We start from the raw sequence: 24122 nt of genomic DNA on the forward strand, positions 1-24122 counted from the left end.
TCCATATTAACTCCTATTAACTTCTCCATATTAACACCCTGCGCCCTCCCGAGCTCTCAGCTCCTCCACGCTCCCTCCTGCAGGTGGAAATCAATCCAGCCCTGCCCCTGCCTGCCCCAGAGTGCTCCCAGGGTGGTACCAAGGCAGACTGGGGAGATAACTGGTGCTAACTGGTGCCTCTCCACCCCCAGGCTAAGGCCAGATGAAATGATTCATGAGGTCATGCTGAAAAACGATGACAAAAATAACTTGTTCCATGAATCAGTAGTTTTCACTGCAAATGAGATTAAAAAATAAATAAGGGCTGTGTTCTGCTCCTGAACCACTGGCAGGGAATGAGGGAGAGCAGGGTAGGAAACTGCCTGCCTGCTGCCATCAGGAAAACTCAGCGGAGATTTTTCTCTTCTAATTCCAGCTATGATCTAACTGCAAGTCATTAGGAAAAAAAGAAAAATAAAATCAAAAAGTAAGAAAGAAAGGAATAACTAAAAGACAAGCTGCTGGCTGGCTCCCACTCTGCCCCACTGCCCAGCCCATTGCACTGCAGGGGAAACAGGAGGACTCTGAATAATCTTTCTATAAAGCAAGATGTGAGCTCTCCTCTGCCTGTGGGGAAGGACTGAGCTGCCCTGCTGGGGCAGGAGGAGCAGAACAAGCCTGGGGAGGCTTGGGAGGGCTCTCAGTGCTGCCCAGAGAGTGGGGTGCCCTGCATGGTCCCATCCTCTGCTTCTGCAGGCAGGGAGGGACCAGCCCAGCACATGGGGAGGGCAGTCCACTCCAGCAGCAAGGCAGAGGAGACCTGCCCAGTGCCCTAAAACAGGGAAACAGTCTCCTGCTTCTGCCATCTTCCCATCAGAAACTGTGGAAGAAGCTGCATGTTCCAAAAGCCTGCAGCTCGGCCCATTCGCCTTTTATCAGCAGGGAAATCACATCCTGGAGCTGCCTCCCCCATGTTTATCTGCATGGATTAATAAAATAAACACATGGGCTGGAGGGGGCTGGGGAGCAGAGGCTGTGGGGCAGCAGCTGGGGAACAGCCTGGTGGTTCCAGCAGCTCCACACGCGATTGCTGCACATCCCAGCAGCCACGGCCAGGTCATTGTCACATCCCAGCTCATGCCACATCCCAGCAGCCACGGCCAGCTCAATGTGACATCCGAGCTCCTTGTCACATCCCAGCAGCCATGGCCAGCTCCCTGCCACATCCCATGGCCAGCTCCTCACCCATTGAGGGACAGGCTCCCTCCCCAGAGCAGAGAACACGTCTGCAATGTGAGTTTGCAGCCCCGTGTGAGGGAACAGGGCAGGGGCACAGTTTGGGAAGAAGGAGCTGCCAGCCCTGGAGCCGGAGCGCCCACAGCCCACGTCACACGCAGCTGCTGCGCTCCATGTGCTTTCTGGGATGTGTTTGTGAGGAGCCCATCTCGCACAGCTGCAGCTGGGAGCGCTGACAAGGGCTGTGAGAGCTCTGCTGGTTGTGCTCCCTCCCCCGGAATGGCTGGCTGGAGAAAGGGCGCTCCGAGGGGTGGGTTTAATCACAGGCTGACACTTGCAGCACTCCCTGTTTATAAAGGCCAGTGCTGAGGTGGAACAGATGCTGCTGGAGAGGAGCACTGCTGCTTCCCAGGGCGAGACACAGAAGGGGAAAGGGTCTGGGCTTTGGCTGCAGCCGTGTCTAAGGGCACAGCATCCCTTTTCACATTTCAGAGGCACCCACAGGCACAAACACAGGGCACACAAAGCCCTCCAATCCCTCAATTCCCAGCTGTGATTCTTCCCATTCCTCTTCTTCCCTCCAGAGCCTTTAAGGAAAGAATCCAAGTCCAGAAGGGCTCGAGCTCTGCTCATTCCCCCTCCGTGTTCAGCAGCCTCACCCCCTCCATCTCCTCATACCCAGACCCCTCTGCCCTCAGGAAGCCAAACCCCGTGCCCAGGTGATGCCAGCCCTTGCCCTGCTCACTCACCTGATGACATGAGCAACCAGGAAGCTCTGGATGTCGGGGCTGCTGACAAAGGCCAGGTCCCCGTCGCCCAGCTCCTGGCAGTGCCGCTGCGCCTCCAGCCACTCCGCCTTCTCCACCACCAGCTGGTAGCAGTGGTTGTTCCCCGGGAAAACCAGCCCCTCAGGGGGGCACATGGGGTGAACTGCTGCAGAAAGGACACAGGGGTGATGTCCTCTCTGTGGGCCACGCAGCAATGGAATGTGCCAGCCCTGGAGCCAACACATCCCACCACTGCTGTTAAAGCACAGAACACAGCTCAGCCAGGGACACAGCACACCCAGAGGAGCCAGCCCTCACTGGGACTGCAGGCAGAGGGGACCCAGGAGGCAGTGCCACTGTTCCAGACTGCAAGGCAGGATTCTGTCACCATCTGTATGGCAGATTATCTTTGGTCAAGTGGGCAGTTTGCCTTATCTCTCTGAGTGACCACATTCACACCTCCCTCGGGAGGGGACATAGCTGATAACAGCTATTGAATGTCACTGCATGGCTGATAAGAACTACAGCATCCCACTGGGAGATGTGAGCCCAGAGGGAAGAGCCAAGCATTGCTGCCCAGATATAATCCAGAGGTTTTGGGACACCAGCACGCCTTTCTCCATGGGATTCCACAGAGGAACAGCAGCTGCCTCTTCTCCCACTGGATCTTCAGAGGAAGAATCCATCCTTCCCTACAGGATCCTTGCTCCAACAGAACCACCTCTGACACTGCAGGAGGGCTGAGCCACAATTCCAATGGGACTGCCACCAACACCCTGACCCACAGGGTGTCAGGTTGGGTTCTGACTCTGGCAGTGTTGTTCTAGGGTACTGCACTGTTTATTTTATCCTTTTATTTTCTTCCCTATTAAAGAACTGTTATTTCCTGCTCCCATATCTTTGCCTGAGAGCCCCTTAATTTAAAATTCATAGCAATTCAGAAAGATGGGGAGGGATTCCATTTTCCATTGCAGGGGAGGCTCCTGCCTTCCTTAGCAGCCTCCTGTCTTTCCAAACCAAGACAGCCACCTGCCCCAGCCCCCCAGGAGCCCTGCTCACCCCTGGCCAGCTCTCCAGGCCCCGCAGTGATCCCGTAGAGCACAGCCAGCCCCGTGCCTCCTCTGTTGCGGATCCGGATGTCCAGGCTCTCGTTGGCCACCACCAGGGAAGGACACAGCAGCTCCAGCTGCTGGGGTGGAGCCACCACCTCCACCTCTGCCTGCTCCTGCAGGAGCCTGGAGCCCAGCAGGAGCGTGGCAGTGACGTTGTAGCGGCCGGGTAAGGCGTAGCTGTGCGCGGCTGAGTGCGCAGTGGTGTTGAGAACCTCGGTGCGGTCCCCAAAGTCCCACAGTAAAGTGCTGGCAGCGATGGGAATACTGACATTGAGGAGCACGGGCTGCTGCAGGCTGTAGCGGGGCTGCAGGCCCGTGAGAGACACAGGCAGCTGGGCCTGGAAGGGCGAGGGGACGAGCGAGGGGCCACCACAGCCCTGCCCAGACACATGCTCAGTGCAAAACGGCAAACAGCCAGAGGAAGAGTTCGTTCCGTGGGCAGTTCCACACAAACACTGCCCCTGGGGGCTGAAAGCCCCGTACTCCTGGTCCTGGGAGTAACACAGGGCACTGCAGGTCTCCTCAGTGAGGTTCCCAGGGTGCACAGACGTGAAGAGGATGACAAGCTCAGCTTCTTCGGTGTAGTTTCCTGTCAGGCACGTGATGTACTGAGCTCCTGCAGGACAGAACAGAAGATCCTCTTGCAAAACAGACTCTGGGATGCCATGGATTGGTGAGACCCTCCAAGAGAACCACCCCACACTCCTGGGAATGGAATTCTCCTGCTCAGCTCCTACTCTAAGTGTTTCCTTTTTGAGACTTGCCTGGGAAGTGTTTAATCCCCCAGCAACAGTTTCCAAACTCTTTATGCTAATTAGCGATGACAGAAATAACAAGCCAGTCACACAGATTTATGGAGCAGCAGCACTCAGTAAATAAAACGGGGCTTTGGAGAGCCTGACACTCCCATGGGACATGGAGCCACTGAGTCTGGCACTCAGAGGAGCCCACAGGACTTGTTTCCAAGTGAGACCATGACAAAAGGATGTCCTTTGGTGGCTTGGTCGGTGCAGAACGTTTCACCATGTGCTGCCTGGGACCTCCAGCAGCAAACCCAAAACCAAACACCTTTGGGCAGTGGCACAGTGGGGAGACACTGATGGACCCTCCACCAGACACCTTCCTCCATGGGGAGAGCCAAGAATCTCCCTCCTTTCAGGAAAATGTGGAACTGCAGAGGAGGCAATGCCAGGCCCAGGGATGCCCATGGGAAGGATGCACGGGAACAACACGAGCTGGGACAGGGAGCAGGGACACACATGGACACAGAGCCAGGCCCAGAGGAACAGCTCAGTCCCCTGGCCTGCAGGGCTGGGACATTTCCCTGCCACAAACACCCAGGCAGGGCCTCTCTCTCCCTCGCCCTCTGCCCACGTGGCCCGGCCACGTTTGCGCTGCTGTTGCTACAACATCTCCCCCAAACATCCCAACAGCTCCAGCCCCTGTGATCCTCCCAGATCAAACCCATCCAGCTGTCCAGCTTCCTCCACGGCCTTCCTGCAAATGCTGAGCCACTTCTCCTCAGAGCAGTCCCCGGAGAGGAGCACGGCACGGGAGCTGCTCTGATTCCACCACCAGCCTGGCCATTCCTCATCCCCTGCCGGTCACTGAGAGCTGGCAGGGGCTGGCAGGCTGTCCCAGCCTACTCCCATTACACTGAATTACCCAGAAGGCAGCCTCACATTATTGTTTCCACACTGGCTTGAAGAAGTGCAAGAGGGAACAACTAATTATCAAGAGCAGCAACAGCGCCAAGTGTTTTTCCCTTTGATAATTCCTGCAAGATGCTGCAAGCTTTGCTGGGGGAAGAGGAACGATCACCACCTGGATTTCGGTCCTGGGGAACACCATGCCTCAGCAGGCAGCCCAGCTGGCTCCCACCAGCCTCAGCTGGGTCCTTCAGCCTCGGCCCTGCATCCTCCTGCCACACAGCTCTGGGTCCTCATCCCTGCATCCTCCTGTCACACAGCCCCAAATTAAAGGAGATGCCTGCTGCCTGCCACAGGGAGCCCTTGCTCTCCCTCCCTCTCTCTTATTCTGGAATAACCGAGCATCCAGGCAGGATTAGTTTCTTTAAGGCTATCCATTTCCCAGAGAATCACTGCCTGACATTTCTTCTGGCCAAGCAGTCAGTAAAATGCCCCTGGAGCAGTGGCTGTAGGTCAGGGCAGTGTTCATTCCTTCCCAAAGTGGAGCCCTGCCAGTTCAGCCTGTCCCAGGTGCCATCACCTCCCATGAGGTTCCAGTGCTGGGGGTCAGCCTGTTCAAACCCTGGACAATGACAGCCTGGGGCTGCAGGTCACAGAGCCACTCCTGTGGTGTCTGCTCTGTGCTCAGGGCCAAGCTCAGCCCTGCTGTGGCTGCCCTGGTCCTTGGGGCACAGCCTGTGTGACCGACACCTGATTCATTAGATCAGATCTGGTCACTGAAGGTGTGAGGAGGCCCCAGGTGCCCCCGAGCCCCCCAGTCCCACTGAGCCAGCCCCATCCCAGCCCCTCCTTACCACAGGAGGCATTGAGGACCAGCACATCGAACAGGGACAGGTTGGCCACCTCGGGGGGGTGGGCACATCTCGTGTCTGATGCCTCAAGGACTCTCACTCTCCTGTCTTCCAGCCAGCGGGGCAGCCAGGACAGCTTGCAGTCACAAACAAATGGATTCCAACTTAAGTTTCTGTCAGAGGGAGATCAGAACAAGTTAGGGATTAATGTGACATGTGCTAAGCCTTAATTACAGCAGTGTGCCGAGCCCTCCCTGCTCCCATCTGTGCCACTCCACTGAAAGGCTTTGGAATAACTGGGAGAGGAGTTAATGAATAGGGAATCAAGCAATAATTAACGTGATTTTTCTAGAGGCTAGAATTAGGCAAGTACTCCAAGTACTTTTTTAACTCTACAAATAATTGTTGCAATTAGAAGCAAATGACAGACACAATCATATATCTAAAAAAATCTGCCATGCAAGAGCCCCAGGGTATGAGAGCAGCCTCTCCTGCTCAGGGAGACTATTTACAGCCCCATTAAAAAATAGCTAAGAGAATAAAATTCATCTGTCAAAAAAAGAAATGCAAAGTCAATGATAATCTTTCCATGTGGCAGCTCAATGAAAAGAGGGAAACTTTAATTGTAGCTAAGCTTGATCCAAGTTAGAGCCTCTGGCTCTCAGCTGTGAGCAGGACAGAGCTGGAGCTGTGTGTGCAGCTGATGCCAGCAGGGGTTGAAAGCAGCACCCTGGGGCTGAAAGCAGCACTGTGCCACCAGGCTGAGCAGGGACAGCTCCCTGGGACTCAGCCCTGGGGTCTGTGTCCTTCCAGAGCCACTGGGGAGCCAAAGTGCAAAGCTGAGGATGCCCCTTGTGTCCTGTCCTCAGGGACAGCGTGGGGCTGAGCTTTCCTCTCTCTTGCCAGGAGGGCTTGCACAGGGTTAATCCTAATCCTGGGGTTAATCCTAGTCCTGGCTCATCCAGAGGCAGAACTGCCACTTGTGCTGTGACTTCAGGGATCCCTCCCAGAGATGTGTGGCTTCCTCTCACCTCCCTTCACTTAGCATCAAAAGACCTCAATTAAACAACAAAACTCAAATCACTTAAGGACAACCTCCTAAGTGACTTGGACAGCTCAGTCAGGACCTACCATGCTGCAGGAACCACTGGGTGCTCCAGGCCCAAGGTGTGACCACGCCAACAGGACAGTGTGCCCATGAGCAGAGACAAGAACCTCAGCAGAGCTGGTGTGGGAGAGGAGCCAGGAAGAGAAGAAGGCAGCAGCAGAGGTTGGAGATACCAGGAGACAGAGGCAGAGGCAAGGAGGAGGTCAGGACTGGAGGACAACAGGACCCAACAGCTTGGGAAAAGAACTGGAGACACCCCAAAAGCAGCTGCTGGGGTGGGCACCTGCCCAATATCTCTCCAAGCCAGCACAGCCCACACCACAGCAGGAAAGGAAGGGATGTTTCAAGGAAAGGTCTAAGTAAAGAACTGGGAAACAAAGGAGATGAACTTACATTTCACTTAAATTAAATAAATTATCAAATATTCCATCTTCTAATGTAGAAATCTGGTTGTGGCTTATATCTCTGTAAAAGAGAGAAAAGTTCATCATGTTACAAGCAATTTCCTCATCAGTGCAGCTTTTCCCCGTGAGGGTGGGCAGGCCCTGGCACAGGGTGCCCAGAGCAGCTGTGGCTGCCCCTGGATCCCTGGCACTGCCCAAGGCCAGCCTGGATGGGGCTTGGAGCACCCTGGGATAGTGGAAGTTGAACTTTAAGGGCTTTAAGGTCCCTTCCAGTACCAAGAGACATCTTGTGAGAATTCTCCTTCTCTGGCCTTGAGCTCCTCTCCATCCAGCAGCGCAGAGGGTCAAACCCTGCCCAGCTCCAAATGCCAATAATTCCCAAATCCCTGGAGTGAGCAGCTCAAGGCCTCGGGGAAGGAGCCCATGGACAGGGGCACGTGGGGCTGGGGAGATGAGGTGGAGCAAGAACAAAGCGAACCAGTGCAACACGAGCCAGACCCAGCTCAGCCGTGCTGGGGGGCACTGGGGGGACTGGGGGGAACAGCAAGTACTTACAGCTTTGCCAGAGAAGTCAGGCTTCTGAATAGCTCAACATCTAAACCACTGATCCTGCTATTGGAAAGATTCCTAGGGAAAGAAAAAAAGAAAAATCCATTTTCAGCCTTCATTCAAGCCCGTTTTGTCACACCTCCACGAGCAGACCTCAGAAGAGCCTCTCTCCAAACCCCAGCCAGAATCCTGACTGGAAACGGGATGTGTTCAAGGCAGAGCATTTTTCCCAGCCAAAGAAAACACCTTTCCCAAAACCATAAAGCATTTGCTGCTCACATAACCTGTAAAGAGAGACCAGGAGCCTCAGGATGTGCCCCCAGTCTGCAGCACACCTGGAGCAGTTACACCATGCCACACGTGGTACCGAATGTGATGCATCCTCTCAAAAGACATTCAAGTCTAATCTATGCTCAAAGAAGTCATTAAGAAGTACTTTAGAACTCAAGCAGTAATTAACTCAGAGACAAATTTATTATGAACTTCCAAGTGTGTTTCTCATGCCAAAACCCTGATCAGTAATTACACAATTGATGCGTCAACTGCATTTTAAGCAACTTTTTGTCTCTCTTTGGAAAAGCTTAAAATGGAAGAAAAAGCAGCAATAAAGAATATTTTCCATTTGAAATCAGGACAGACTGTCATTCTAAAAGAACACTGCTTAAAAAATCTCCCAGTAACACCAAGAGCCTTCAGCTCATCCAAACCAATGTCCCTGTCCAGCCCAGCTCTCTCCTCACCCATCATCTTCCTCCCCACATTTAAAAGTCACTCACAGAAATGAAAGTTTCGCTCATCATCTCCACTTGTTCCCAATAAGCATCACCATTCGTTTTCAGAAAAACTCCTTTGGCCTAAACTTCCTTTCAGCAGCACCAAAACCCTTCCTCCAAGCCCATGAATGGTTCTGACCCTTCATGGATTCCTGGCTGAGCTCCCCGGCGAGCACAGGGCTGGACACACTTTGCCATCTCCTTCCTCACCTTTTTCCTACAAACACCTCCTCTCGCTTCTCCTGGCTGTCTCAGCTGTTATTCCTACCCCTTAATCAATTATTTCTTGGTTTGATCTGATATTTAAACTTCATTTATCCAAATGAAAAGAATTCTGCCAAACTGGCAGGAAAACGACGTGCGATTCCAGGAAACTGGGGATAAGTGACAGGGATGGATGGCTCTTTGAAAGGTTTATTTTCCCTGGTTTTGCTGTCTGGGACTTATTTGCCAAGCTGAGGCTGGATTCAGAGGAGTTCACCAGCAACTCCAATACAGAAGCCCAAGAAATGTGCAAAACACCAGCTCAGTAAATACATTAGAAAAGGACATTAATAGAAATATTAGATTATGCCAGTGATTGGAGCACAGAGCACCCCTGGCTGAGCCCCACTCTGCACAGGGACAGCAAAGCCACCCCAAACCTGCTTCCAGCTCCCACTGAAGATGACACAGAGACAGCTGGGACTGGACCCAGGTGCTCCAGCCAGGACAGACCCTCCTTGGGGACACCTCAGCTCCATCTCCCCTGAGCATTTCTGTACCCTGAACCCCTCTGGCCCTGCTGCACCCATGTGGGGAAGGACCCGATCCCAACAGCCACCCTACAGGGAGAGCAGTGCAAATACTCCCCTTCTCCTCTGAAATACCTGGAAATCACCCATTTGGTTTTCAGGCAGCACCTCAAGTCCAAGGAAAAGAAATGGGAGTTCCAGCTCAGATGCCTTCCTGCTCCTCGCCCAGACAAGCAAAACCTCCAAAATAAACCATTTAGCTGCTGCAAAAACAGGGCTCTGCCATGTCCCAGAGCCTCCTCCAAGGTGCTCCTTGGCTGCAGGGGAGTGTGGGGCAAGGGGAGCTGGGGAAGGTGCCAGACACTGGGATCCTGTTTGGGGAGGCAGCACTGCTGTGGCTCACAGCTGGAGAGGGCTCCTGTGCCTTGCTGTCCTTTATCTGCTGATAAAGGCGATGTCAGATGGCATCCTGCACATCCTCCATTCCCTGCTGGCATCAGGTGTGGTGAGCTGATCAGTGATGATCGGTGATGAGCTGATCAGTGATGATCGGTGATGAGCTGAGCTCATCACCCCAGACCTGCACTGCCCCTTCCCAGGGCAGGTAACGCTCCTCAAACCTTTGCCTTCAGAGCTGACAGCCCCAATCTGCTCAACCTTCAGGGCAAACAGCCCCCTCCAACACCTGCAACTTTTCCAGGTTCCTGGGTGGTTGCTGAGGAAAAACAGTTTTGTGTCTATTTTAGCCCTGCCTGTCACTTGATTTTCATCTCCAGTAAGTTTTACCAACATTTTCTTCAAGACCACTCTGAGCCAGAGCCCAGCGTGCAGAGATCTCCCAGGGGAGAGCTGGGCTCAGCTCCATTGGCTGAACCCCTGGAGGCTGCAATTAACCCAAACCCTGACATTCTGTCACTCCAGCTCAGGTGCTGCCCAGGGATCCCCAGCTCCTGTCTCCAGACCCTGCTGAGCCCCATCCAGGCCAGGCTGGCACCCCCTGGTACCCACAAACCAGGGCACCTCCTTGCTGTTTCCTTGCCCTCACGATGCCATGAGGAACTGCTATAAACCCCCTCAGTTTTCATCTCCCTGACCTGCTGGGTACAGAGGGAAGCAGAGCTGCTGTGGCAGCACAGCTGGGAGGATGTGGAATGGTGGTGGAGCCACCTCCAGCCAGGAGCTGCCCTCTCCCCCTGCTCCCTCTGCACCAGGCATGGAAAAGGATCCATCATTGCCTCCCTGGCATGGGAGAGGTGCCTGGCCTGCAGAGAAAAACACAAACCAGGAAACCCTGAGCAATGAAAGGCAAGGCAAGGCTGTGGGACGCAGCTCCCAAACTGCCACGACTGTGTTTTCCCAGCCCACTGCCAGGCCAGAGGAAATTCAGAGCAGGTTCAAGGCAGAGCTGGAGCCAGCAGCAAACAAGGCTCTCCATTGACATTCCCTGCACACACAGCCTGACGCCCCCCTCACGAGGAGAGGGAAAAATGTCCTTTCCTGTGGCTTGGGGGGCTTGGGGAACACGCTGCGCCTCCTGGAAAGGGCAGCCACGAGTCACAGCTGCTCAAATGGAGCCATGCAATGTCACTCTGTGGGACATGGGGCACCAGAACTCACCAAGCCACAGCACAGGGCACAAACTGTGTCACTGAGAGCTCCCCACACTGCCACGCTCCACTCCCAGCCCAGCTAAGGCAGAGATTCAAACGCTCTGGAAAAGGGAGGTGCTTTAGTGAGGAAGGTGAAGCTTTGGGAAATAAGGGAATATTCAGTAATGAGGGCGTCAGCCTGAGCCTTGGGAGCCTTCAGCTCCATCCCAGCCCTGCCAGGACTCGCTGTGTGATGCTGGTGCATCCCTGAGCTGTCACAGCCACACAGAGAGGGTGAGGGTGGATCCAGCACACACAGCACCAGCCAGACTGCTGCCCATGGAATTGGGGAATTCTGGGGGAAAAGCCCCAAGAACTGGCTCCTTTCTCAGCTGCTGCAGTGCCAATGGAAGAGGGAGGGAATGAGAGGACTGAGGGCAGCAGGAGGGCTCAGTGGCACCCCTCCATCCCTCAGTGACGCCCAGCAGCCCCTCAGTGCCAGCCCAGGGGCTGTGGCCAGGCTGGGTCTGGGCACTGCTGTTTGCTCCCTCCTTCCACGGAACACAGAATGCTCAGCAGAGCACGGGCGGCCCCGCTGCCAAGGCTGATGTCATGCTCTCATTATGTCATTTGTGGGCTCTGCCTCCATCTCACCAAAAGGGAGGGAGGCAGAGGCAGGGCAGAGCTTCCCCAGCCCCTCTGGTGCAGGGAGCCCTGCCAGAACAGTAATGGGAAAAGCATCCAGAGACGGAGAACGTCTGAGTGAGAGGAGCCCATGGCTGGGGCAGAGCAGGGAGAGCAGCCCCAGGGCTGAGAGCTCAGCAGGGCCAAGGCTCCAGGTCTGAGAGACACTGAGGCAAAGTGGAAAATTTTCCAGGGTAGAAATCCATTTTGATTTAGGTGAAATGTACATTTTTGAGTTAAGTCTGTAGTTTGAAACATAGCTATGTAGCCTGACTGCAAGGCCTAGGCTCAGGGATTCAGTGAAGGACAGAGATAAGGGGAGAGAGACAGAGACTGCTGTGACAGCAGGTCAACCTGACCCAGGAATTCTTTCTGATAAAGAAGAACTAGCGGCAAATGTCACCTGAAATTCGTAAAAATGAATATGTATGAACCTACTGTGAAACTGTATGCATGTGTATCTGAGAGGGGGATAAAAAGGGACCTGAAGCCCCCAGAGGTACACACGTCTTTTAAGGAGAGCAATCTCCGCATGCGTCTGGCACTGCAATAATAAACATACCGGCTTTACAACTTTCACAAAGTTGTGGAGTTTTTGGCTATATCTCCACAAAACATCGCCAGCAGGGCTGAGGCTCCTGAGGGGCAGCAAAGCCCCAGAGGGCACAGGGAACACAGCTCCCAGCACTGCTCCCATTTCTTACCCCACCATGCAGCTGTGGCTGCCCCTGCATCCCTGCAGTGCCCAGGCCAGGCTGGGGCACCCTGGCACAGTGGGAGGTGTCCCTGCCATGGCAGGGCTGGCACTGGGTGGGCTCTGAGGTCCCTCTGAACCCAAACCACTGCAGGATCCTGCGACAAGCCAGGCCGCCACTGTTCCACACCCTGTGAGCAGTGAGAACAAGGACAGGGACACGTGGGATGGCTGGTGAGGCACAGCAAAGCCCAGAGCTTCCAGAGCCTTCCATGGCCTGCCAGATCTGCCCAGAGATGCCCTGCAGAGCCCCAGGGCCGCCTCCAGGTTTCCATGGCAAGCACTTGCCTGTCTGCAGGAACAAAAGGCAGCACAGAGCTGATCCTGCCTGACACACAGAACAGACTTTCCAGAAAAGAGCAGGAAAAACTCTGTGTGCTTTTGCCTGCCCGAGCCAGGAAAAATTACAGGTTTTTGCTGATCAGATTCCTTTTTTCCCTTCGTCTTTTGGCTTGCACCTCTCCAAGGAAGCACTGCAGAGGCAGCAGCACTGGTGTGCAGAGGTGATGAGAGAGATTATTTCCACAAATGGCTCTGGAAATCTGGAAAACCAGGGATTTTCCTGTGTGCTGGGCACAGGGAGCAATGCTGTGCTCCTGCAGTAGGGACAGGGACACCCTCACACCTCTCCTGCACCAGGAGCTCTCTGCTTTTCAACACAGGCGGGAGGGAAATGGCACATGGAGATATTCACCCACAGTTACTGGTTTCATGCTGAAACGGGTTTTCCAAGGCAAAAGGATTCCAGGTCCACCACACATCACCCCAAGAGCTGCAGCCCAGCACTGTCACAGACATCTTTTCATGAAAAATCCTTTCCTGAGGGTTTTTCCTCCTGACAAGCTGAGAGGCCTCAGGAACAAAATGTAAACAATGATTATCGGCTGCTGTGGAATGCAACAGGTGCATCTGGGATTGGCCCGTGTTGGTTTGTTTGTAATTAATGGCCAATCACAGTCAGCTGGCTCGGACTGTCTCGGACAGAGCCTTTGTTATCATTCTTTCTGATTCTATGGTTTTCTGATGAAATCTTTTCTTCTATTCTTTTAGTATAGTTTTAATGTAATATGTATCATAAAATAATCAATCAGCCTTCTGAAACATGGAGTCAGATCCTCATCTCTTCCCTCATCCAAAACCCCTGTGAACACTGTCACACATCACCAAGAGGGGCCTTTCCCTCCTCTCCCCAAGGCTGTCACAGCACCAGGACAATTTATTTGTGCATTTTGAATTTACGAGTTTCAAACGCTGGCCCAAGTCCTCGGCTCTCTCTAAGGAATTTGCCCCAAAAAACTTTTTCGCAAGAATTCATCTAAAAATGGAATGGTTTTCTCCCTACAGCAAAATCCTGATTGCTGATAGGAAATGCGAGGCGAGATGAGCATCTCTGCCATGTTCTGCTCACCCTGTGCTCTCCCGAAGAGAGCAGACCCTCCCAATGCCCCCTCTCAGGGCAGGAGCAGAGCCAGGGGTCTCTCCAGCTCCTGCAGGACCACGAGCAGGTCACTCCATCACCGTGAGCAGGGCATGAAGCAACGCTGCTCCCTCAGCTCACAGCCCTGCCTCACCCTGCTCCAGCCTCTCCCTGAGCACCAGCACAACAAAAACCCTTGGATCTGCAGGAATAAACCAAGGCTGGGGCCTCAGGCTCTTCACAGCTCAGGAAAGGGGCTGTGAGAGCCTGACACAGCCAGGGCATCCCCAGCACAGCCAGGGTGTCCCAGACATGACCAGAGCATCGCAATCACAGCTATGGCACCACTGCCAGGGTGTCCCAGCCTTGGCCAGGGCGTCCCAGCCACAGCCAGGGCATCCCAATCACACCCTGGACATCCTCATAATAGCCAGGGCACCCCTGTCATGGCCAGAGCATCTCAAGCACAGCCAGGACATCCCAGCCACAGCCAGGGCATCCCAATCACACCCTGGACATCCTCATAATAGCCAGGGCACCCCTGTCATGGCCAGAGCATCTCAAGCACACCCAGGGCATCCCAAGCACAGCCAGGGCACCCCTGTCATGGCCAGAGTATCTCAAGCACAGCCAGGGCATCCCAACCTTGGCCAGGGCATCTCAAGCACACCCAGGGCATCCCAAGCACAGCCAGGGCACCCCTGTCATGGCCAGAGTATCTCAAGCACAGCCAGGGCATCCCAGCCACAGCCAGGGCATCCCAGCCACAGCCAGGGCATGCCAATCACACTCAGAACACCCTCACAATAGCCAGGGCACCCCTGTCATGGTCAGGGCGTCCCAGCCATGGATGGAGCATTCCCAGCACGGCCAGGCAGCCCCAGCAGGGTCAGCAGAAGGGCTCCCTGCAGGTGGGAGCTGTCTGCAGAGCAGCTGTGCTCCAGGAGCAACTCCTCAGAGCCCTGCGGGCAGCAGCTCCCCGCAGACCTTCCCAAATAAGGCTGTGGAGCCTGGATGGAGCCTGGAACACAGGGATGTGTGGCCTCAGGCAGGACGTCAGGCTCTGGCAGCGCTGTCCTGCAGCCATGGCACCCTGTGCTCCATCCCTCTCCCTGCCCGGGGCGATCCCAAAGCCAGGACCTGCAGCTCAGCTCCTTCCAAGTCATCCCCACCCTGAGCTGAGCCATCCCTGCATCCCCAACACCCAAACACAGAGCCAAAGGTGAGGGGGGCACTGGGGCATCAGCAGCTCAGCTCCTTCCAAGTCATCCTCACCCTGAGCTGAGCCATCCCTGCCTCCCCAACAGTCAAACAAGGGAGCCAAAGGCAAGAGGGGCACTGGGGCATCACCAGGAGAGCTTGGGGAGGCCAGGAAGGGGACAGGGAGGGGGATACAGGGATGGCACCAACCTGAGAGGTCCCTGCCACTCTCTGAGCCACCAGGAGCTGGCACTGCCTGGGCTGGCACCAGCCCTGCTCCTGCCCTCTCTGCCCAGGGCTGACCTCAGGTGGCACAAAGCAAGGAGAGAGCTCTGCACAGCCAGCCCTGTGCCAGCAGGGCCAGGAGGGGAAGAGCAGAGAGCTCCAGAACCCAAACACTGCAATCAAGCCGCTGTCCGCAATTAGCGCCGCACGCAAACGAGCTGTCTGCAGCTCCAGCCAGGGAAATGTCAGCCCTGCAAACACTCATCTGCCTCATGGAAACTCTGCAGAGCAACCAGAGATGTGATAAACCCAACTATCTTCCCAGCACACGTGGCACAGCTCGAGCAGATGCTACTGCAGCCCAAAGCCAAGTGCTTTCCATGCAGGTCACACTTCTTCCCCCAAAATTCATCTGTGCCCTGTGTGCCAGCTCACAGCAACCCCAGTGCCCAGCTCTGCCCTCCTGAGAACCCAGCACGTCTCCAAATCAGCCTTTGGGAGCCCAGGAACATCTGATTTCACCATAAAAAGGGAGCCCTCTGGAAGCTGTAATTTAGGGATTACACAGCTGAGCCACTCAGTGCTTCATCTTCCTTACACAAAGTGAAGAGTTTTCAATAAATGTTTAGGTATTGCTGATATTAACTCACCACTGGGACAGGGAATGGCGTAGATAATTTTTGCATCCTGGTTTTTTATGACTCAATTTGTATTTCTTTTGTAAGTGAGGCTTTTCTATTGGAATAATTCCTTTTCCTTGGACAGCTCTCCTCTAGGGATGTGAGAAACAGTAAAACCCCAATTCTATCCAGCCCTAGCACTGTAAATTCTGCAGTGCACAGGAAAGGAGCCACAGGCAGGGGCTCACAGGATGCAGAGGGCTGGGGATGATGCTGGACTGGTCACAGGGATGTGACACTGAGCTGGAGCCAGGGGACGTGGAGAACTCCAGGAACCTTCTCCAAAGCACACATCCCATCTGCAAACACTGCTAAAGTCTGAATGCTTCCTTGGAAACCCCCTGGGGTATCTGTGTTTTGTACCCCAAAAGGAACAGGGGAGCAATTTGGGCATCACTGATACAGAATGAGATTCACAAACCAGGCTTGACCCTCCAAAACCCAGGGAGACCTGCAAAACCCTTCCTGCCACTTCTGAGCTGGGCTCAGAGCACAACCCAGCTGAGGGAATGTGAGACTGATAAGGCAGCCTCAGATCAAAAGGCATTTCTTCAAACAGCTGGGAAATAACTCTGCCATTCCTCACACAGAGCAGTCAGTGGTTGTCATGCACCAGCAGCACAAACAAAGGGAAAACAAAGCACAGGCAGCAAAACACAGCCCTCACAGGGATCAGGGATTCTGGAATGGTTTAGGTGAGAAGGGACCTTCAGGATTACCCAGTTCCACCTCCTGCACCTTCCACCAGCCCAGGGTGCTCCAAGCCCTGGAGCTCAGAAAGGATTGAGGCTTTAGGAGAAACAGCAGCAAAGCCTCTCATGGCAGGTATAGCAGACACACATCCAGAAACACAGGAATGTCTCATGAAACACAGAGAAACAGCAGCAAATGTTGTTTTACCAACAACATTTCATTTAAGAGGCTCCCCATTTCAGGCTCTCACCAACATCCTTCAGCTCCAGCATGGGATGTTCCCTAAACACTGATGGGGAAAAGGACAAGAAGGAAAACCCACTGAGGTCCTGGCAGAGCACTGTGAGCAAAGGAAACCAACTCTGAGCAGGGTTTTGCAGCACAGCCTGTGCTGGAGAGCTGATGAGCCTCCTGATTTATTTTCTTCCTCCCAGAGGGAAAACTCACGGATTTGGGGCCGTCAGATTAGTGCTTGATATGTTTAAAAATAGCCCAAAGTAAACTCTGGTGCTGCTGTGTGAGGCTGAGCACAGCCCTGGGTTCACAGCCACTGCCTGCGACAGAAAACCCCCAGAGCAGCAGGGCTGGGAGCAAAAAAAGCAAAAAGTGCAGCACGTTCAGACCCCAACCACAGCCACAGCACAGCCCAGGGGTGCTTTCCACCCATGGCTCATCCCAACAGCTCAAATATTGCAAATCATTGGGTTCCACACAGGTTCCACACTCCTGTTCCTGCCCAAGCCCCAGCAGGCACCCCCAGCCTTCCAGAGGATGCTCCCATCCCACATAAACACTGAGAATCACTGGAAGGTTTGGGCTGCAGCAAACTGATCTCGTGGGAAGTGTCCCTCCCCATGGCAGGGGGCTGGAACTGGATGGCCTGGAGGTGTTTTCCAACCCAAACAATCCTTTGGGTCAAGTCTGTCCTTCTATGAAACATCCTGGAGCCAATGTTTTAATCCCTTTAACATCTGTAGTGTTGCCTTTTTTCATTCCAATGTCACAAATACATGTGACATTGAGTCAAAACTCAAAAACTTGACTCAGAATTCAAATTCTGACTTCTTGCAGAAATCAGATGTGTATTACATCAACGTCAGCATCTTCTGCTCCTCCATCTGCAAAGTTACTTAAAAGGCAGAGGTTTGGGAGATCTTTTTTCCATAAGTGGATTTTCCACATTGACTGCCACTAATTACACCGTGCCCTTTAATTTTTAGCTGATGCCATGCTAGGCACAGCATTGTTTCTCCCTGGGACAGAAAATCAGGACATTGGGCTAATGAGTGTTTGTACCACCCCATTTACCTTCTGTTAACACTGGCACCATGTTTGTTTTGATCCAGTCCCTGGGAATCTCCCTGAGGCCCTAAAATCCATTAAAAGTGAGCCTTAATAGCCCAGAGGACTCTTCAGCCAGATCTTTTAAAATTCTTGGATGCAAAATCTCTGAACTTGCTGGTTTAAGAAGGTCTAACATTAATAGCAGCTGTTTAACATCCTCCCCGGTTACTGTTGGAGTGGAAAGTGTTTCATCATCCTCATATGATACAAATACATCACCTGGCTTTTTCCCAAATAGAAAACAGAAATATTTACTGAGCAGTGCTGCCTTTTCTGTATCTTCATTGATAACTTGACCATGCTCATCTATTAACAGACCAGTATCATCTATCTCCTTTAATTCCCAATATAATTGAAAAACTCTTTACTCTTCCCAACTTTGCTGGACAGAGACTTTGCTTTAAGATTCTTTTGCTTATCAGTGTTCAATGGGCCTGAGCTGAGCCCATGCTCATCACAACCAACATTTCTCTTTTCTATCTTGTTTATCTATTTTCTCTAAGAGCTTCCACTGCTTATTCAGGCTCTCACAATGCCAGAGGCAGAGTTTTGAGCATCCACAGCTTCTCTGGGCAATATGTGCCCTGGAAGTGTTTCAGCACCCTCACAGGAAGAATTTCTCCCCAGAATCCCACCTAACCCTCCCTGTGCTGGTGTGAAGCCATTCCCCTTGTCCTGGCCCTCCCACGTCCCTCTGCAGCTTTCCCTGTGTCCATCACTGACCCTTTAAGGGCTCCTCTTTAAGGACCTGATGCCCCAATGCTTTGTTCTCCCCTTCTTTGCACTGAAGATGATAAGGAAAGAGAAAATTAGAGAAGTAAAAAATATTAATGCTCTGCTGTATCATCCTATTAAAAGAGGACCAGCCCTACCACATATCCCTCAGGGATGGTTACAGCCTTAATTTGAAGCTCCTTAATTTGAAGCTGTTCCATAAAAAGCAATTTTCAGCCTTCTCCGCTCTCCATGCAATCTATTTTTTTGTGCAATTAAACCCCATCTTCCCATTTTCTCTAATTCTGGCACATCCACAGCAGCTGCTTTGTCCTTGACATGCACAACCCTTGAATACCTGTGGGAGGTTAATGATGGAACCCCAGAATGGTTTGGGTTGGAAGGGACCTTAAAGCCCATCCAGCTCCAATCCCAACGCCTTCCCCACTAACCCAGGGTGCTCCAAGCCTTGTGCAACCTAACCTTGGACACTGCCAAGGATGGGCAACCTGTGCCAGGGTCTCACCACCCTCTGAGTCAAGGATTTATTCCCAATATCCCACCTAACCCTGCCCTGTTCCAGTTCAGAACCAACAGAACCCAGAATGGTTTGGGTTGGAAGGGACCTTAAAGCCCATCCAGCTCCAATCCCAACACCTTCCCCACTAACCCAGGGTGCTCCAAGCCCTGTCCAACCTGGCCTGGGACACTGCCAAGGATGGGCAACCTGTGCCAGGGTCTCATCACCCTTTGAGTCAAGGATTTCTTCCCATCTAACCCTGCCCTGTTCCAGTTCAGAACCAACAGAACCCAGAATGGTTTGGGTTGGAAGCGACCACATCATCCCAAACCACCTCATCTGCACCCAGCCAGCCACAGCTTGCACAACCCCTCCAGAAGTCAGGAATCTGTGGGACTGTGTAGGACCCTCCGAGAGACCCCTTTGTGACCACCCCAGCCCAGAACCTCCCTGGGCTCCAGCAGAGCCTGGGTTTCCATGCCCAGGGCCGGGCACCTCCATGGGCGCTGTGTGTGCGAGTGTTTGTTTGGGATTTTGTGAATAGGGCTGCTCAGCACGCTGAGTCCTCCCCGCAGGGCTGATGTGTTAGAGCCCATTGGCTCCCTATTCCCCGAAGGAAACATCTGCACATTCCAGACACATTCTGTAACGGGAGTGAAACCCATCCTTGAAGTGAAATTTTACAGCCTCCACAGCGCAAAGTAACGATCGCTGGCAAGGGCCAGTGGAAAAGTCATGTTTAAAATATTATTACAGGGAAGCGGCTGCCAGAGCCTCAAATTAATCACTTGAACGTGTCTCTGGTGCGTTATGTAACGCTGGGCCAGCTCCTGCCTGGAGCTCTGCTCTGGCCACATCCCTCTGTCCATCCTGCTCTGGCCACTTCCCACTGTCCAGCTCTGCTCCAGCCACATCCCTCTGTCCAGTTCTGGTCCAGTCCCATCCCACTGTCCAGCTCTGCTCTGGCCACATCCCCCTGTCCATCCTGCTCTGATCAGATCCCTCTGTCCAGCTCCCCTGCCCTCCCCCAGAGCCAGGACAGAGCCAGGCTCCCACTGCTGACATCCCCTTGGGGACCACATTTCTTCCAGGTGACCAACCTTTTCTTGTGCTAAGGGAAATCCCAGGAGAGACAAGACCAGGGGTGTTTCTCCATCCCCTCTGAAAAGCAGCAATTTGTCACAGCAGCAAGAGGAGCTGCTTCCCACTGTGGCCCTACAGGCTTGCTGGTTAAACTGGTTTGCTGGTTAAACTGGTTTGTGGTGGCCCACCTGGCGTGGCCACGGGGCAGGTGACAGAACAGGGACGGTGTCCCCTCCTCGTGCAGTGATCACTAGCTGGCAGGATGCAAATGTGATAACAATGCAACTGATGCACAAAATAAAATTTTAAAAAGCCTCTGAAGGAAAGCAGGAGCACCAAGAGCAGTGGATGCAGAGCCAGCTCCAGGGGAGGGAGGAAGGAAAGGCACCAGGGAGAATCCTGCAGGCCCTCAGGAGGGATGTTCCACCCCCAGAAACAAGCACAGAACTCTCTGCCCACCAGGCTGAAGGCACCACACATGAGGCAGAAACGTTGCAGGTGAGGATGTCTCCATCTCTGCTGTTCCAGCCCTTCCAGGTGCAAGCCATGCCCAATTCCAGGGGCAGGGAGGTGCTCTGGTGACAGGTAGCTCTGAGTCCTGGGTGGTCTCTGTGCAGAAGTCCCTCCTGAAGCTTGAGATAACAGCGTTTCCAGGAATCCAAGGGAGAAAGGGCTTCCAAGTTTAGCTGTAAACATCTCTCTAGCACAAAGGCTCCATAACTCAAAGTCAGGCCCACAAATCCCTACTGGAACAGAAACACTCGAGGAATTCCTTAAGCAGCAGCTCTGGTGGATGCTCAGGGCTGTAAATCAGAGGGCAGGGCAGAGCCCAGAGCCAGGGACAGACAGAGCACAGGGACCTGGCCTGGAGATGCCACAGGACAGGCTTCCCCTAATCCCTGATTCGAGCTCCCCCAGCCTTTTTCAAACGTGGTTGTTTGGGTTGGAGGGCTCTGCTCTCAATGTTTTTGCAGCATGTTCAGTATAGAACCTTAAATATCTTCCTTCTGAAAACAAAACCCAATTAGAACCCAATATAGAGCTGCTGGTTCCCGTACAAAAGCCATTTGCATGTTTCTGGCATTAATAACGTGTGTGGTTGGGCTGCTTCCTTTCAGCATTAGGAAGTCTTCTGTGATGCAGTCAGAATATTTCTGCTTCAAGAACGCTGATGTTCAGAGGCCCAGGGTAGGTACAGAGGAAAGGAGCAGCTTGCCTGGGCCTCAGCTGCCCCTCTAGAGATCTTCAGAACAGGTCTGGGAGACAGAAAACCATTTGATCCCTGTAAAGCTCACAGAATCCTGGAATGGCTTGGGTGGGAAAGGAACTCAAAGCCCATCCAATTCCACCCCCTGCCATGGCAGGGACACGTTCCACTAACCCAGAGTGCTCCAAGCACCATCCAGCCTGGCCTTGGGCACTTCCACACCTTCACAGGGAGGAATTTCACCCCAATATCCCACCTAAATCTGCTCCTCAGAGTGCTCTAAAGTCAGAGCACGTGCAGGTGATGCACATTTCTGGTTCTCTCTCAGCTGGAGTGTCCCAGGCCAGGCTGGATGGGGCCTGACCAACCTGCTCTAGTGGAAGGTGTCCCTCAATGAGATGGTCTTTAAGGTCCAGCCCAAAGCACTCCATTGTTCTGTGATTTTTCTCTGAGGAATCAGAGGAAGGATAATTCCATTCACTTCAGACTGCAATCCTGTCAGGGATCTGTCAAAGGGAGGATCACCACAGTGCCTGTTCCCTTCTCTCACAGCACCAACGCCTCTAATCCTTTTATAAGAACATCAGTATGGGGAATAAACTGTCTAGAGGGGAAAAAAGAGAAAGGTCTTGCAACTCTGCTAATCTCCTTAATGATTTAATACCTGCAAATACTGCTGGGAGGGATCCCTTTCCTGATCCCATTAAACACTGCTGTACAGAACACCTCACACACTCCAGTCTGTCAGCTCCAGGGACGTCTGCCCTGGTGGGTCTCTCGTGGTTCATGTGCCCTTTCTTGGTGAGTTTTTCACTGTGTGATGTGTGGAGACTTTAGGTATTGGACTTATCTATAGCAGTAAACACCTGGAGTTCAGGTGAATCAACCCAGGGCCTGTGCTGGGGAACTTTGGACATTTTTCCTACAGTAAAACAGATTGATTTTGTTGTTGTTGTTTCGATTCATGCTGGTTAAAACAGAAGCCCAAGGCTGATGCTTCACTTCAGGCTCAGGTAACTGTCTTGGACCGTGCCAGTTTAATGATTAAATCCCAAATCACTCTTCCCTATTCTGCAGAAAGCCACCAGGGTGATTGTGCAAGAGGCTGTTCACGGCACACACAAACCACCAGCAAATCTGCTTTGTTTAAAAGGGAAAGAAGAGCAAGGAAACACCGAGGCAAGGCCAAGACAAACAGAATGGCACAGACAGGGTGCCCCGAGGAGCCAGGGCACGCAGAGTGCTCTGTGCCCTGCTCCCAGCCCTGCAGGGATTCCAGAGCAGGCTGGGATCGGCAGGACACCAAAGCCTGCTCCCTCCTCAGCTCCACACACATGCTGCAAGCTCTGGGTAAACATCCCTGGCAAACTTTGGCCACCACAGCAGCGTCCAGAAGGATGACACTCATAAATCAGCAGGAGGAGAATCTGCCCTCTCTCTCAGCCCCAGCACTGAGGATTTGCAGCAGACACTGAGTTAAGCTGCATCTCTGGTCTGATGCTAAACCACCTTCTTGCCAAGGCTAAAAATTGCTGCATGGCGTGATCACAAACCGAGGCAGAAGAGAGAAATAATAAATTTCATTCCCATGTAATAACAACAAGCTAGGTTTCCATAGCACCCCTCTTCCTGTCAGATCCAAGAGGACATTGCTGCCTTGGCTCTGTGCACAGGGGTTGTGTAACCCACACAGGCACAAGGACTGAACCTCCACGGTGCTGCCGATCCATGGGCTGCTCTGCAGGGACACCTTCCACTGCACCAGGTGCTCAGAGCCCCATTCCACCCGGCCTTGGACACCTCCAGGGGTGGGAAGAGAGAAGGAAAGGCACCAGAAGCAAGGTCACCACCTTTTGTCCATGCTCAGCCTGGGCTGGAACTGCAGAAAGGGCTCTGTGCTCCGGATGGTGCTCCCATGTAACACAAAAAGGCAAATCATAGAATCACCACGGTTAGACCTCTAAGTCACCACTCAGAGGCCTGAGCATGGACTTCACATCTTTTTATCACATTCAGAATCATCAGACATTAAAACATTTTTGTGAAGCAACCTGGAGCCCCAGCTCCTACATTCAGCCGAATTTGAGCAAATAAGAATTTGCATTTGTTTCTTGTGTGCTGGGCTGCTTTTTTTTAATTTCCTGCTGTGTGAAACAGGAGGAGCAATAAAATCCAACCCTTGGAAACAAATGACAACTGTTTAATGGAGTAAAAAGAAATCCCAACACCATCCTGGGCTGTTTATGCCACAGCTACTCCACGCACAGCTGCGCACACAGGTACAAGAACGGGCTCCAAGTCCAGACTTCCTCACTTTTATGGGTTTAAATTGGATCCCACTCAGTGTTTAAGGCCATTGTTGAGCTGCTAACACATTCTGCAGCATGACTAACAGCAACTGGGTTATTTTTCACTCACATGTGACAAATTCCTGTACCTGGTCCCATGGTACGTGGCTCTACATCACTCATCCTTACCCCAAAAACAATTAGAAAATACACTCAGTTTTGTCCTAAAAGAAGTGGTGGGTTCCCTTGTCTCCTGGAATCATGACAAAAATTATAATCTCTATTTTTTCCTTCCCTTCTATTTTGTTGGAATCTATTATTGCTCTGTATCTCCTCAGTGAGACACAGATGCTCCCAGGTGTCTCCTACATGGGAGCCACAAAAGGCATCAGCATTGGGCCTTCTTTTGTTTCATTTTAATCTCAAGATTTATGAGAGGTAATTGACTCATGTTTGGGCTGCCAGAGCTGGACTTTTGTAAGAAATTGCATCCTTGCTATTTTATTAATTAAGATACCTTCTCTCACTTTTGTCTGAGTTGTTGGGGATTGACTACTGTGAG

The 24122-nt window shown here is 52.7% G+C and overlaps 1 protein-coding gene across 1 annotated transcript in view; it reads right to left on the reverse strand.

Annotated features, from left to right (window-relative positions):
* The window catches only part of PKD1 (polycystin 1, transient receptor potential channel interacting), a 76700-nt gene that overhangs the window by 39641 nt on the left and 12937 nt on the right, over positions 1-24122 (reverse strand). The window contains exons 2-6 of the mRNA XM_058815662.1: positions 7662-7733; positions 7096-7167; positions 5598-5767; positions 3042-3710; positions 1965-2148 (exon numbers count right to left, since the gene is read on the reverse strand). Coding sequence (XP_058671645.1) covers positions 1965-2148; positions 3042-3710; positions 5598-5767; positions 7096-7167; positions 7662-7733 — 1167 coding nt within the window. The remainder of the gene's footprint in view (positions 1-1964; positions 2149-3041; positions 3711-5597; positions 5768-7095; positions 7168-7661; positions 7734-24122) is intronic.

Source organism: Ammospiza caudacuta, chromosome 17 (genome assembly GCF_027887145.1).
Source record: "Ammospiza caudacuta isolate bAmmCau1 chromosome 17, bAmmCau1.pri, whole genome shotgun sequence".
Classification (NCBI taxonomy): domain Eukaryota; kingdom Metazoa; phylum Chordata; class Aves; order Passeriformes; family Passerellidae; genus Ammospiza; species Ammospiza caudacuta.